General features: G+C 56.1%; 1 protein-coding gene across 1 annotated transcript; it reads left to right on the forward strand.

Moving 5' to 3' along the window:
* The first annotated feature begins 1342 nt into the window (after positions 1 to 1342).
* MPO (myeloperoxidase) lies at positions 1343 to 10835 on the forward strand. The gene is made up of 13 exons (XM_047080541.1): positions 1343 to 1439; positions 1572 to 1665; positions 1968 to 2143; positions 2358 to 2481; positions 2594 to 2723; positions 2809 to 3015; positions 3858 to 4176; positions 6015 to 6175; positions 7360 to 7615; positions 8061 to 8231; positions 8844 to 9081; positions 9849 to 10063; positions 10745 to 10835. The coding sequence occupies exons 1-12, from the start codon at positions 1361 to 1363 to the stop codon at positions 10054 to 10056; spliced, it is 2163 nt and encodes a 720-aa protein (XP_046936497.1). The 5' UTR covers positions 1343 to 1360; the 3' UTR covers positions 10057 to 10063; positions 10745 to 10835.
* Positions 10836 to 11435: the final 600 nt, after the last annotated feature.

Below are 11435 nucleotides of genomic sequence, written 5' to 3' on the forward strand. Positions count from 1 at the left end.
TCGGCAGAGCCAGGCTGGAAGAATGGCCTCCTCCTTTATGGGCTCCACTGGGCTCCACTTCCCACAAGCGAAAGGATCTGTGGGCATACCAGGAGGGTGTTCTGGATGTGTTGCTGTCCCTTGTTCCTCGGTCAAGATGTGGTCTGAGCATAGATGACAAGAGTGAGGGCAGGAAGGTGGCCGGGGTAGGAGGTGTGGCTAGACCAAATAACAGGGGAGCCTAACAAGGGCCCAAGGAGATGGACAAACAGCCGTTAGTCATGGGGTACTTGTCCTGCCTGAGAATGGCAGCTGCATTGCCAGCGTTCTTCAGGGGAAGCACTATCTCATTCTATTCCAGAGCTATCCTACAGTTTAGCCCCAGTCCTCTTAACTGCACTGACCTGATCCCAGAGAGGCCCTGGGCTGTGTCACCTAACTGACCACTAACCACATCCAGCTCTGCTGTTTCCTGGTTCCTGAAATCCAGGAGCAGGTGGCAGGAGTGCTGAAGATAGCCGGCTACCCAGAGCCCAGAAGAAAGGGGAGGAGGAGAGGGATAGAGGAAGTTACCTTGGTCCTGAGCCTGTAGCCCCCAGGCTTTCCTGTGAAATCCAACGGTCTTCAGCCAGATTTCCTGTCCCTTTAGCCTTCGCCAAGAATGGGGGGCTGCCAAGGGCCAGCGTACTGTTGGGGGTGGGGGACAACCCCCCGAGGCTGATCAGATTGTTACTCCAAGAGTCCCCTACACCTTCCCTCCTCCTCTGGGGTCACTCTATTTCCCATAGTTCCTTAGGCTCTTGGTTCCTGACTTTTGTCCCTTTGCAAGGATCCCTGGACACTAAATTTAAACAGAATTTTGGAGGTGGGTTAGTTGCCTATACACCTGGGGACAACAATTGTCTAGGCACACAATGGGAGCTGAGAAACTCGGGTGGAATGCTAAGTTCAAAGGCTGGGCACAGTTCTGGTCTCTCCTTTCCTGTCCCTCTCACCCATAGAAGCGATCACCTTCTGGGCACCCCAACCCCAGTTGGGGAGGAGAGAGCGTTTAGTCTCCAGGGGCGGGTTTTGTCTGCTCCCCCCACTCCCCCCCCCCCCCCCACTGAGCCTAGAGGACATAAAGGCCTGGATTCAGCTGAACCGCATGGCCAATGCCAGGTGAACTTCAGAGGTGAGGTCCTGAGGGGCTGAGAGACTGAAGCTAGTGAAAGAGGCGTGCTGTGAACCCCTCCGTCCAGGAGGTAGGCAGGACCCATGGAGGTTGGACAGGGGTATGAAGGTGGGAGTGAAGGGCCAGAAGGAGAGGGATGGTGGGGCTCTCTTCTCCCGAATGCACTGTGGGCTTTGGACTTACTGGGCTTGGGGTCTTGTTGCAGAGATGAAGCTGCTGCTGGCGCTTGCAGGGCTCCTCCTGGCCATTCTGGCGGTGCCCCAGCCCTCTGAGGGTGCCGGTCCAGGTAACAGGGCAGAAAGAAGGGGAAAAGGTGGTGTGTTGGGGGTGGCTGTGAGTCCCAAGGATCCCCTTCCTCAGCGCAGGCCACCGGGCTCTGGGACCCATTCCTGACTTATGTGACTCCTGTTCTGGACAGCTGTCCTGGAGGCAGTGGAGACCTCGGTGGTGCTGACCTGCATGGAGGAGGCCAAGCGGCTAGTGGACACGGCCTACAAGGAACAGCGGGAGAGGTGGGTTACTGGGCACTTCCCAGCTCTGGGCAAGGCTGCCCCAGGTCTTTCGGAGAAGGAACTTGATGCGGGGACTTCGTGGGTATGGATGGGACCCTCCGTCTGCCTGTCAGTCTTTGTGTCTTTGGGTTTGAGAACATCACTCCCCATGGCCTTGCCTCTGTCTGGATACCCAGGTCCGTAGTCCGTTTATAAACAGAAACCTGCTTCCTGTCCGTGGGTCTGTCTCCACTGTCCTGCGGGCTCTGCTGAGTGTCTCTGCCCCCACCTTCTGTGGCCTCACTCCTCCCTTCTGCAAACAGCATCAAGCAGCGGCTTCGCAGTGGCTTGGCCAGCCCCATGGATCTCCTGTCCTACTTCAAGCAGCCGGTGGCAGCCACCAGGACAGCCGTGAGGGCTGCTGACTATCTGCATGTGGCCCTAAGCCTGCTGGAGGGGAAGCTGCGGCCTCTGCGGCCAGGGCCCCTCAACATCACCGGTACCGTTGCCCCTACAACCTCAGTCTCCTGCTCTACTCGGGACCTCAGGCATCTCCCAGTCCCCCCCCCCCCGCCCCTCGCCCCGTCTTCCCGGGGGGAGGCTCAGGCACATCGGAGTCTCCTCTCTGTGCCCCCAAATCAAGGCTCCCCAGCTTAGGATAGGAAATGGGGGGGAGGGACTCAATTCCCACATCCCTCTTTCCCCGGCCTCAGACGTGCTGACACCCGCGCAGCTGAATCTTCTGTCCAAGTCCAGCGGCTGCGCCTACCAGGACGTGGGGGTGACGTGCCCCGAGAACGACAAGTACCGCACCATCACCGGGCAGTGCAACAACAGGTGCTGCTGGCTGGGGGCGGCCCCGGGGCGGGCGGCGGACGCGGGGTCGCGTCCGGGTCCCCCACCGGCCCGTGGCGCTACGTCGTGTCAGCGCCCCGTCTGATCCCTGCAGACGCAGTCCCACGCTGGGGGCCTCCAACCGCGCCTTCGCGCGCTGGCTGCCGGCCGAGTACGAGGACGGCTTCTCGCTGCCCTTCGGCTGGACGCCCGGGGTCAAGCGCGGCGGCTTCCCGGTCCCCCTGGTGAGCACCGGCCGACAGAGGGGGCGAGGCCGGGCCCAGAGGCGCGCGGGGCCCCAGGCGGCCCCTGACGCCCCGTGTCCCGCAGGCGCGCGCCGTCTCCAACGCCATCGTGCGCTTCCCCACGGAGCAGCTGACCCCGGACCAGGAGCGCTCGCTGCTGTTCGTGCAGTGGGGTCAGCTGATCGACCACGACCTCGACTTGAGCCCGGATCCCGGCGCCCTGGCGTCCTTCATCACTAGTGTCGACTGCAAGACCAGCTGCGAGCAGGAGCCTCCCTGCTTCCCGCTCAAGGTGCCTCCTCCTTCCTGCCCCGCCGCTGCCTGCCCGGTGGGGATAGGGGCCATCATTCCTGCAAGCGGCCACCTCCCTCTGTGCTGAACCCCTTCCCCAGCTCCTGAGTAAGGTTCACCCTGCTCACCCACTCCCCTCCGCCTCCCTGGCGCAGGACCTTCCTGCCTCCCTCCAACCTCCGCGTGTAGGTGCCGCGTGTTCAGTCCCCCTTTCCTCTGACCAGAGAGGGGCACCTTCCCGCATCCGGGCACATTGCAAAGAGCCTGGGCTGTCCATTGCTGGAGGGCTGGAGGGCTGGAGGGGAGTGGGAGAGGAGAGAAAGGAAGGAGAATGGCAGAGAGAGAGAGAGAGAGAAGAGGAGAGATAGGCAGGGGCCAGAGTGAAAGACAGGAAAAGGATGACGGGGAAGGGTGGGGGGAGCAGGAAAAGAAAAGGAAGAAAAAGCCAACTGCGAGTGTAGGGACTGCATCCAGAGAACAGGGGAGGGAGGGGCAGACTGGGGGAGAGAAAGAGGGAGAGAAAGTTAAGGTGAGGACTGGCGGGCTCTTCTCCCCAGGGGTGCACATCCCCCATTCCAGAGTCCTGGTCATCACCCCTTAGCTCAGAAGCACTCTGCAGGTGCAACCGCAGACGGGGATCGTCTGTGGGACTTGAGAGGCCTCCCTGCCAGCTGAGGGCGGCCAGAAGTCCTGAGGAACCCGCTGTGGTGTCTGGGTCTCCCTGTCTGGTCCTGGGTTCCAGGCTGCTTTGGAGGTGGGATCAAGGCCTTGGGGTGGGGGGTGGACAGGGGAGAGCCACTCTGTCCCTGCCCTTGGTGAGCGGGGCCTGTCTATGTGTCACAGATCCCACCAGATGACCCCCGCATCAGGAACCAGCGTGACTGCATCCCCTTCTTCCGCTCCTCCCCAGCCTGCACAGAGAGCAACATCACCATCCGCAACCAGATCAATGCGCTCACCTCTTTCATGGATGCCAGCATGGTGTATGGCAGCGAGGACTCTTTGGCCACTAAGCTTCGAAACCTGACCAACCAGCTGGGGCTGCTGGCCGTCAACACCCGCTTCAGTGACAATGGTCGGGCCCTGCTGCCCTTTGACAACCTGCGTGATGACCCCTGCCTCCTCACCAACCGCTCTGCGCGCATCCCCTGCTTCCTGGCAGGTCAGCCACCAGTAGGAACTTGGGCTGGTGCATGGGCACACCCTGCTGGGGGCGGGGGTGCTGTTTGTGACTCTGTCCTCATCAACTTCATGATACTAATCCAGTTACCTTGGTAACAAGTTGGGTGGAGCAAAAACCAAAACCAAAAAGCAGACCAACTCCCACCCCCAAACCAAAACCAACAAAAAACAAAAACAAAAACAGAACAAACCTAAGAAGGAGACCCAGGGGTAGCCAAGGAGCTTCTTTTCCATCTGTCCATCCCTTTCTACATCTCTCCCTTTCCCTCTGGACTCTGCCAGAGAGTTGAGTCCCCAGGGACAGGGGACTAAGGAGACATGGCACCCTCACTCTCTAGAACTGCATCATCCACTATGGTAGCCACTGGCCACACATGGCTATTTGCATTTACATTTAAGTTAATTAAAATGAACTTAAGTTAAATTAACTTAAAAGTAAAATTCAGTTCCTCTGCTGTACTAGCCACATTTCAAGCATTCAATAACTTCATAGGCTAGTGGCTCCCATATAGGGCAGCAGAGATGTAGAACATTTTCATCAATTCAGAAAGTTCTATGGGACAGTGCTGCTCCAGAATATCACCTCCTGCCATCTTGATTCCCTGTAATTAGAGAGGGTGAGATTTTAAATTTAAATACCTGGAAGCCCTGGGGATATGGTTGGAGCAATAATGGTGCCCATGCCCAGAAACTTCCAATGTTTTTTAATGTAAATCCAATAGTGGATCCAAAAAGGTCCTGAGGCCCTTCCCTCTGGCCTCCCAACTTCTCCTGACGGCTGGCTCCCTGTGGCCTCTCCCCCACTGGTCCTGGGCAGGAGGATCCAGGTCGGCTCCTGTGAGACTTTTCTGGGCTAGTGAAGGAAGAGCAGCACTCCTCAGCGACCTATGGCTGCCTCCATCCTGGCGTTGAGCCACATGTCCTGGGTCTGGATCATCGTGCGCTCTGGCAGCTCATGGGATGGTAAAGCTGCTCCCAGAGTTTCTTTCCCACCAGCCTCTAGAACTTATAAAGACTGAACCCAGTGTCCTGCTAAACGGGCCTGGTCCTAACTCTGGCCCTTCCAGAGAAGGCTTGGGGAGGCCTGGAGGGATTAGGGGTCTCACTTGGTTTTCTTTCTTTTTTTTCCTAACAGTCTCAGATGTGGACTGTAAAAATCTACCCCCCACCCCGTTCTCTGGAGCCCGAGCGGGCTGCAAATTAGCATGCAGTAAGGGCGAGGATGGCAACTCTGATCAGGTCGCTAGTGGCTTTCTAGAGTCCTGTGTTAAGAAGGATTCTGAGGTTGCTTCCAATTTTAGCAGGAGAGAGTGCTGTGATCATTAGCTATGTCTGACATGGGCATGGAAGTAAGGAGTGCTAACATGCATGCTACTTTTTGGTCTGGCCTGAAGCAAGAGAATAAGTCAACCAAGCAATGTTTACGGATCTCCTACTTTGTAGAAGGCACTGTGTTAAACTCCATGTGTCTGCGTGTGAGTTGGGTGGAGGGTCAGATACAAAAAGGGACAAGCCATGGTCTTCGTCTTCAAGGAGCTCCCCGTCTCAGGCATTAGAAGGTGGCAAGTCATGGGGCAGATCTGATGCCTATTGAATGAGCATCTCCAAGCAGCAGTGCCCCTAAACAGAGGAAGAATTTATCATGGTGGACCAGGACATCAAGGGGGAACCTCCTGGAGGAGATGTAAACTGAACATGGTGTGGAAAGATGGATGGAACAAAGTCTGGGTTTCAGATCTTGGCTGGGGAGGGAGTCTTTGTGGAGCAAGTCCTTTCTGATGGGGTCTTAGGAATGACAGTAGCTTTTGCTTCCCCAAGGGGACCCCCGCTCAAGTGAGATGCCCGAGCTCGCCTCCATGCACACACTCTTTTTGCGGGAGCACAACCGGCTGGCCACACAACTCAAGCGCCTGAACCCAGGCTGGGATGGAGAGAGGCTCTACCAAGAAGCTCGCAAGATCGTGGGAGCCATGGTCCAGGTATGCCGTCCTGAGTATTGATGATGCCAGCGATGTGGCAGGCTTGGGATGCAGATGTGCCTCTGCCACATTCTAGCTGTGTGACTTTGGGCCAGTGTTTTGAGCCTCAACATATTCATCCACGACACTGTAAAGATTAAATGATATATATGAAAACACCTGGCGATACTGAGTGCCTGATGAAGGTCACTTGCCTTCCATCCTCTCTCTCCTAGGCTTGCTCCTATTTCTTCTTTCCAGTCCATTGGGATGGTTTTGGGAGAATTAAAGGGGTGGGTCTGAAGTGCCTGGCGTGTAGCAGCTGGTCAATAAATGCCTCTCCTTTTCTCTCCGGCCCCCCCCCCCCCATCTCCTCTTCATTTGGCTCTATCATAGCTCACCCAATCTCCTCACCTTTATTTACCCCTGCAAAATGTTCCTGGTTCTCTCTCCCAACTTTTGATACTTCAATACCCCCATCCTCTTCCCAAGACGTAAACACACACACACACACACACACCTGCGTGCATGCACGCACACACCTTTTCAATACTCTCAGACTCCAGAGAGGGAGAGAGTTGCAGGTGCTGAGGGTAAGTTTTTGCTTTGCACCAAGAACTTAAGTGAGATTCATTTAAGCCTCACAGAAAATTCCAGACTCTAGAATCAAGAGTGAGACTGTTCCATATCTTCTCTTTTCACTGAGGAAATCATCTAGGGTGGCCCTTTTTTTTTTTTTTTTGCCTCCCCCACCTCCACAAACGTATGGAACCTTACTGTGAGCCAAGTGCTTGCTGGGCACTGAGTAATTTCCACAGAAATGAGCTACAACCCTTGTCCTCAGGAGCTTATAAATTAGGAGAAACAAAACATTAATAACTCAAGGGCAAAGGAGCTATTGACTAACAAAGCCCTTTGTTATTTAATCCTTTAAGTCAGAGGGCAGCATAATTATCCTTAATTTACATTTGAGTAACCGTGGCTCACAGAGGTTAATAACAGGCCCAAGGTCACACAGTAGGTAAGCAGTAGAGCTCTGTTTATAAGCCACCACTCAGGAGCCACTCTGTTGGACCCAGGTCCAGTGCTGTGGGAGACAACCCTGGCCATAGTCAATGGAGGGGCTCCCCAAGCCAGGAGTGCAGGTGGAGACTCTGTAGAGAAGGTGGAGTGGAGAGGCCACTCTGAGCGTGACTTTTCTTTAGATCATCACTTATCGGGACTACCTGCCCCTGGTGCTGGGACCACAGGCCCTGAGGAAGTACCTGCCGCGCTACAGATCCTACAATGACTCGGTGGACCCTCGAATCTCCAATGTCTTCACCAATGCCTTCCGCTATGGCCACACCCTCATCCAACCTTTCATGATCCGCCTGGATAACCAGTACCAGCCCATGGGGCCCAACCCCCGCGTTCCACTCAGCAAGGTCTTTTTTGCTACCTGGAGAGTAGTGCTGGAAGGTGAGCAGGACCTAGGCCAGGAGACAGTGGGCTGGCAGCTGAGGATGTGGTAGGGTGGGCTTGGCTGCAGAAAGCTAGGACAGGAGAAATACTCTGCCTTCCATCTTTGGGGATCCTATCTGACTTTCCAGCCTCGGTTCACCTGACTGCTTCTGTATATAATAACAAAGGGTGGGGTGGCTTGTAGGGAACTGGCTTCTTCTCGGTGACCCAGGAGACCAGGGCCTGAGTGCATCCCAACTTGCAAGTCTGAATGGCATTATACCTTGAGACCTTGATTCCCTGGTGAAGACCTGCCCACTGGAGTGACCTTGGCACCAGGAGCTGCATGTGCCCAGCCCTCTTCTGCGATCCCCCAACTGCACCTGGGACTTAACCCTGAGTCCAGTCTGAGCTCTGGATATGGAGCCAGATCCTTCCCCAAGTCTTGCTCCTCTTGTCCCAGGTGGTATTGATCCCATCCTTCGGGGCCTCATGGCCACCCCTGCCAAGCTGAATCGCCAGAACCAAATCGCGGTGGATGAGATCCGGGACCGGTTGTTTGAGCAGGTCATGAGGATCGGGCTGGACTTGCCTGCCCTGAACATGCAGCGCAGCCGGGACCACGGCCTCCCAGGTGAGGGGGCTGCAGGGGCCTCCCTGCCCCCCCACTCTCAAGCCCTGCCCTCTCCAGTGCCCCGCAGCTGCCCAAGCTTCCCCACTGGCTGGAAAACTGTCTACATCACATTTCATTTTGCTTCATTTTACATGAACTTTGAGGGGAAGAGGTTATCATCACTTCCATTTTACTGATGAGCTAACTGAGGCTTGGAGAGCTTCAGAACCTGCCCAGGCTCTTCTATCCCAGCCAAATCAGGGCTAGAGCTTGAATTTGAACCCAGGTCAGCCTAACCCCAAAGGCTGTGCCTACATTATGGGACAGCTAGTGTGGCTGAACCTTCTAGACACACTTCAAGCCTCAGATCTGAGATCTTCAGAGGGGGACAATGAGATGTCCCTATTCTTGGACCCTGTGGGAGTTCCGGGCAGTTTTGGGTTTTCCTCACAGTGGGAGGGCAAGGGAAAGAGAAGAGTCTTGGCCCCTCAGTTCAGGGTTCTCTCGGGGCTTAGAGCCTGGGAGAAGCCCCTCCGTGGCCTCTCCCTCACGTCCCTCTGTATGTGGCCACGGCGTGTTGGGGAGGTGAGTTTTGGGGAACCCACCCACAGCCCCCGCTCCCCGCCCCCGCAGGGTACAATGCCTGGCGGCGCTTCTGTGGGCTCCCACAGCCCCGCTCGGTGGGCGAGCTGGCCACAGTGATGAAGAACCTGGGCCTGGCCCAGAAGCTGATGCAGCAGTACGGCACCCCCGACAACATTGACATCTGGATGGGCGGTGTGGCCGAGCCCCTGGAGCCCAACGGCCGCGTGGGCCTGCTCCTTGCCTGCCTCATTGGGACCCAGTTCAGGAAGCTCCGAGACGGTGACAGGTGAGGGAGGCATGGCGAGCAGTTCAGGCCCGCCGTGTGGTTGCAGGCCTATTCCCCAACCTCTCGGGGCCCTGACTTTCTCCTGTGAAGTGAAGGGCAGGAAGGAATCCGTGACTTTCCAGTGTGTTCCGGGGCCTCCAGGTCATCCCTAAATGCGCCCTGAACTTGCTGGAGTACAGCAAGGAGGGGCCTGGAGCCGTGGGTGTGAAGGGAGACATAGAAACTGCAAGTCTTACCGATGCCTTCCCTGGTTTCAGGGTGCCACCATACAGCAGTCACTCACTGCTGAACGGTCTCCAAGCCTCTCCTACTAGTGTCGTTTCATCGTGGCCCTGACATGTGTCATACCCGGTTCTTACCTAGCCTGTATTGTGCCCTTGGGAAGATTAGAGAAAGGTGTCCCTCTCTGGGTGGACACATTATAAACCAACCCCAAGATTCTTTCCACCCCCATGGTCACAGCCCTGGGCCAGGGCACAGGGGTCCGTGAGTGTGGGCCCAGCTCCCTGTGTAGCTGGGGGGCCTCCGAGGCCACGGGGTGGGGGGTGGAGGCAGAGGGGAGGCAGCCGGGCAGCTGTGCTTTGTACTGTGAGGAGGGCACCACTCCTTTGAAAACCCCTGGGCTGCCTGAGGGCCTGGAGCCATCTCCTGCTGTGGAGCGGGTGTGTGTGCTGGTCCTCTTCCATCCAGGGAGCAGCTCAAGCCCGCTGATGCCTTCCCAGCCAAGGACAGCCTCGAGTGCAATGTCCCTGGGTGTCACCATGCAGGTTTTGGTGGGAGAACCAGGGCGTGTTCACCAGGCAGCAGCAGCGGGCGCTGGCCAAGATCTCCTTGTCCCGCATCATCTGTGACAACACGGGCATCACCACCGTGTCCAAGGACAACATCTTCATGTCCAACACGTTCCCCCGGGACTTTGTCAGCTGCAATACGCTCCCTGCATTGGACCTGACTCCCTGGAGGCAGAGTGACTAGAGGCTGAGTAAGGGGGTGTGGTGGTGAGGTGAAGCTTGGGCGTCCCTGGGCTGGCCCACTGGGACCACAGGGATTTCCCTTCCCTAGGTGAGCCCGTCCCTGTTCTGACCAAGAACACGAATGACTAGACATTCATTTGTGTGTGTGTGTGCGCATGCATATGCAACGTATATAAATTGCATTTCATATGTGTGTGTTTCCTGTGAACGTGGGTAGTGTTTTGTGTGCTGCGTGTATGTGTCATTTATGTGTGTGTTTGCTGTTTATGTATTAAGTATAGGGAAGATACTAGAATGGATACAAGCTCAGGAGCCAGATTGCTTACGTGAAAATCCTGACTTCGCAGCTCTCCACTGCGACTTGAACAAATTACTCGACCTCGCTGAGCCTGAGTTTTCTTCTTTGCTAATAAAAGCTGTCTTGGCTCGTTAGTGGCCCCACTTACATCCTCTAGTTGTTTACCAAACACTTACTGACAGGCACTGTGTAGGCCTGAGAAACATTCAGGGAAAGTCGGACACTTTCTGTCCTCGGGGAGCTTACACTTGACAGTGAACCAGTGACCCCTGGAGGAATGGCCATTAGCAGTTAGGGTGTGCGTGGTGGGTGAGGTGTGGGCCCAGGTGAGCAGGACTCAGTTGGTGGCTCCCCGTTTGCTTCCTCACACTGTTCTCTTGCTTATTCACAGGAGCCCACCTGGAGAGGAACTGGGACGCATTGGCCCTTTTGTGCCATTTATTTGTACCTGACATCTATGATAATAAAACACCACTGATGGGAACCTTTACTCTGTCCATGTCTGCTGTGGGGCTGGAGCTTCAGCATGAGGCTTGCTCTGGGATCTCAGTTTGAACCAGTGTGGTCTGTGCCTCTAAACTGGGGGTGAGGTATTGAGGAGCTGTCCTTTGACCCACACATGGAAGGCAGTCAATTCTCAGAAGCCTCCGGGCCAGGTCAGACCATCCTGCCTCTCACCTTCCACCCACGCCACCCCAGAGAACAGAAACAGTGGTCCCCAGGCCCTTATGTTCATTTATTGCTCTGGCAAATACTTGCTACGTGCTCACCGTGCCAGGAACAAAACACTGTGTCCCGCGGGAGAGAAAGAGGTGTCATGGGAAAGGAGGTCCTTCCCAGATGACGGGGCGCCTCTGGATCCTGCACCCCTGCAGCCTGGCACGGTGGTTCAGAGGCCCTCAAGACAGTAGACTCCCTCTCAGTCCTGGCTTCATGCAGTCAGTTTCCAAGAGCAGGGACATCAGATGGCTGGGCCCGGGAGGACAGGGCCAGAGCTGAGGGAAGGGAAGGAGGGTATTTCTCAAATAACCTTGCCTGGAACTTGAGCCCTATATCTGAGACTGGTTGATTCTCCCCTGCCC

Source organism: Lynx rufus, unplaced genomic scaffold (assembly GCF_022079265.1).
Source record: "Lynx rufus isolate CCGP_SWC_20201006 ecotype Redwood Valley unplaced genomic scaffold, mLynRuf1.p SCAF_18, whole genome shotgun sequence".
Lineage (NCBI taxonomy): Eukaryota > Metazoa > Chordata > Mammalia > Carnivora > Felidae > Lynx > Lynx rufus.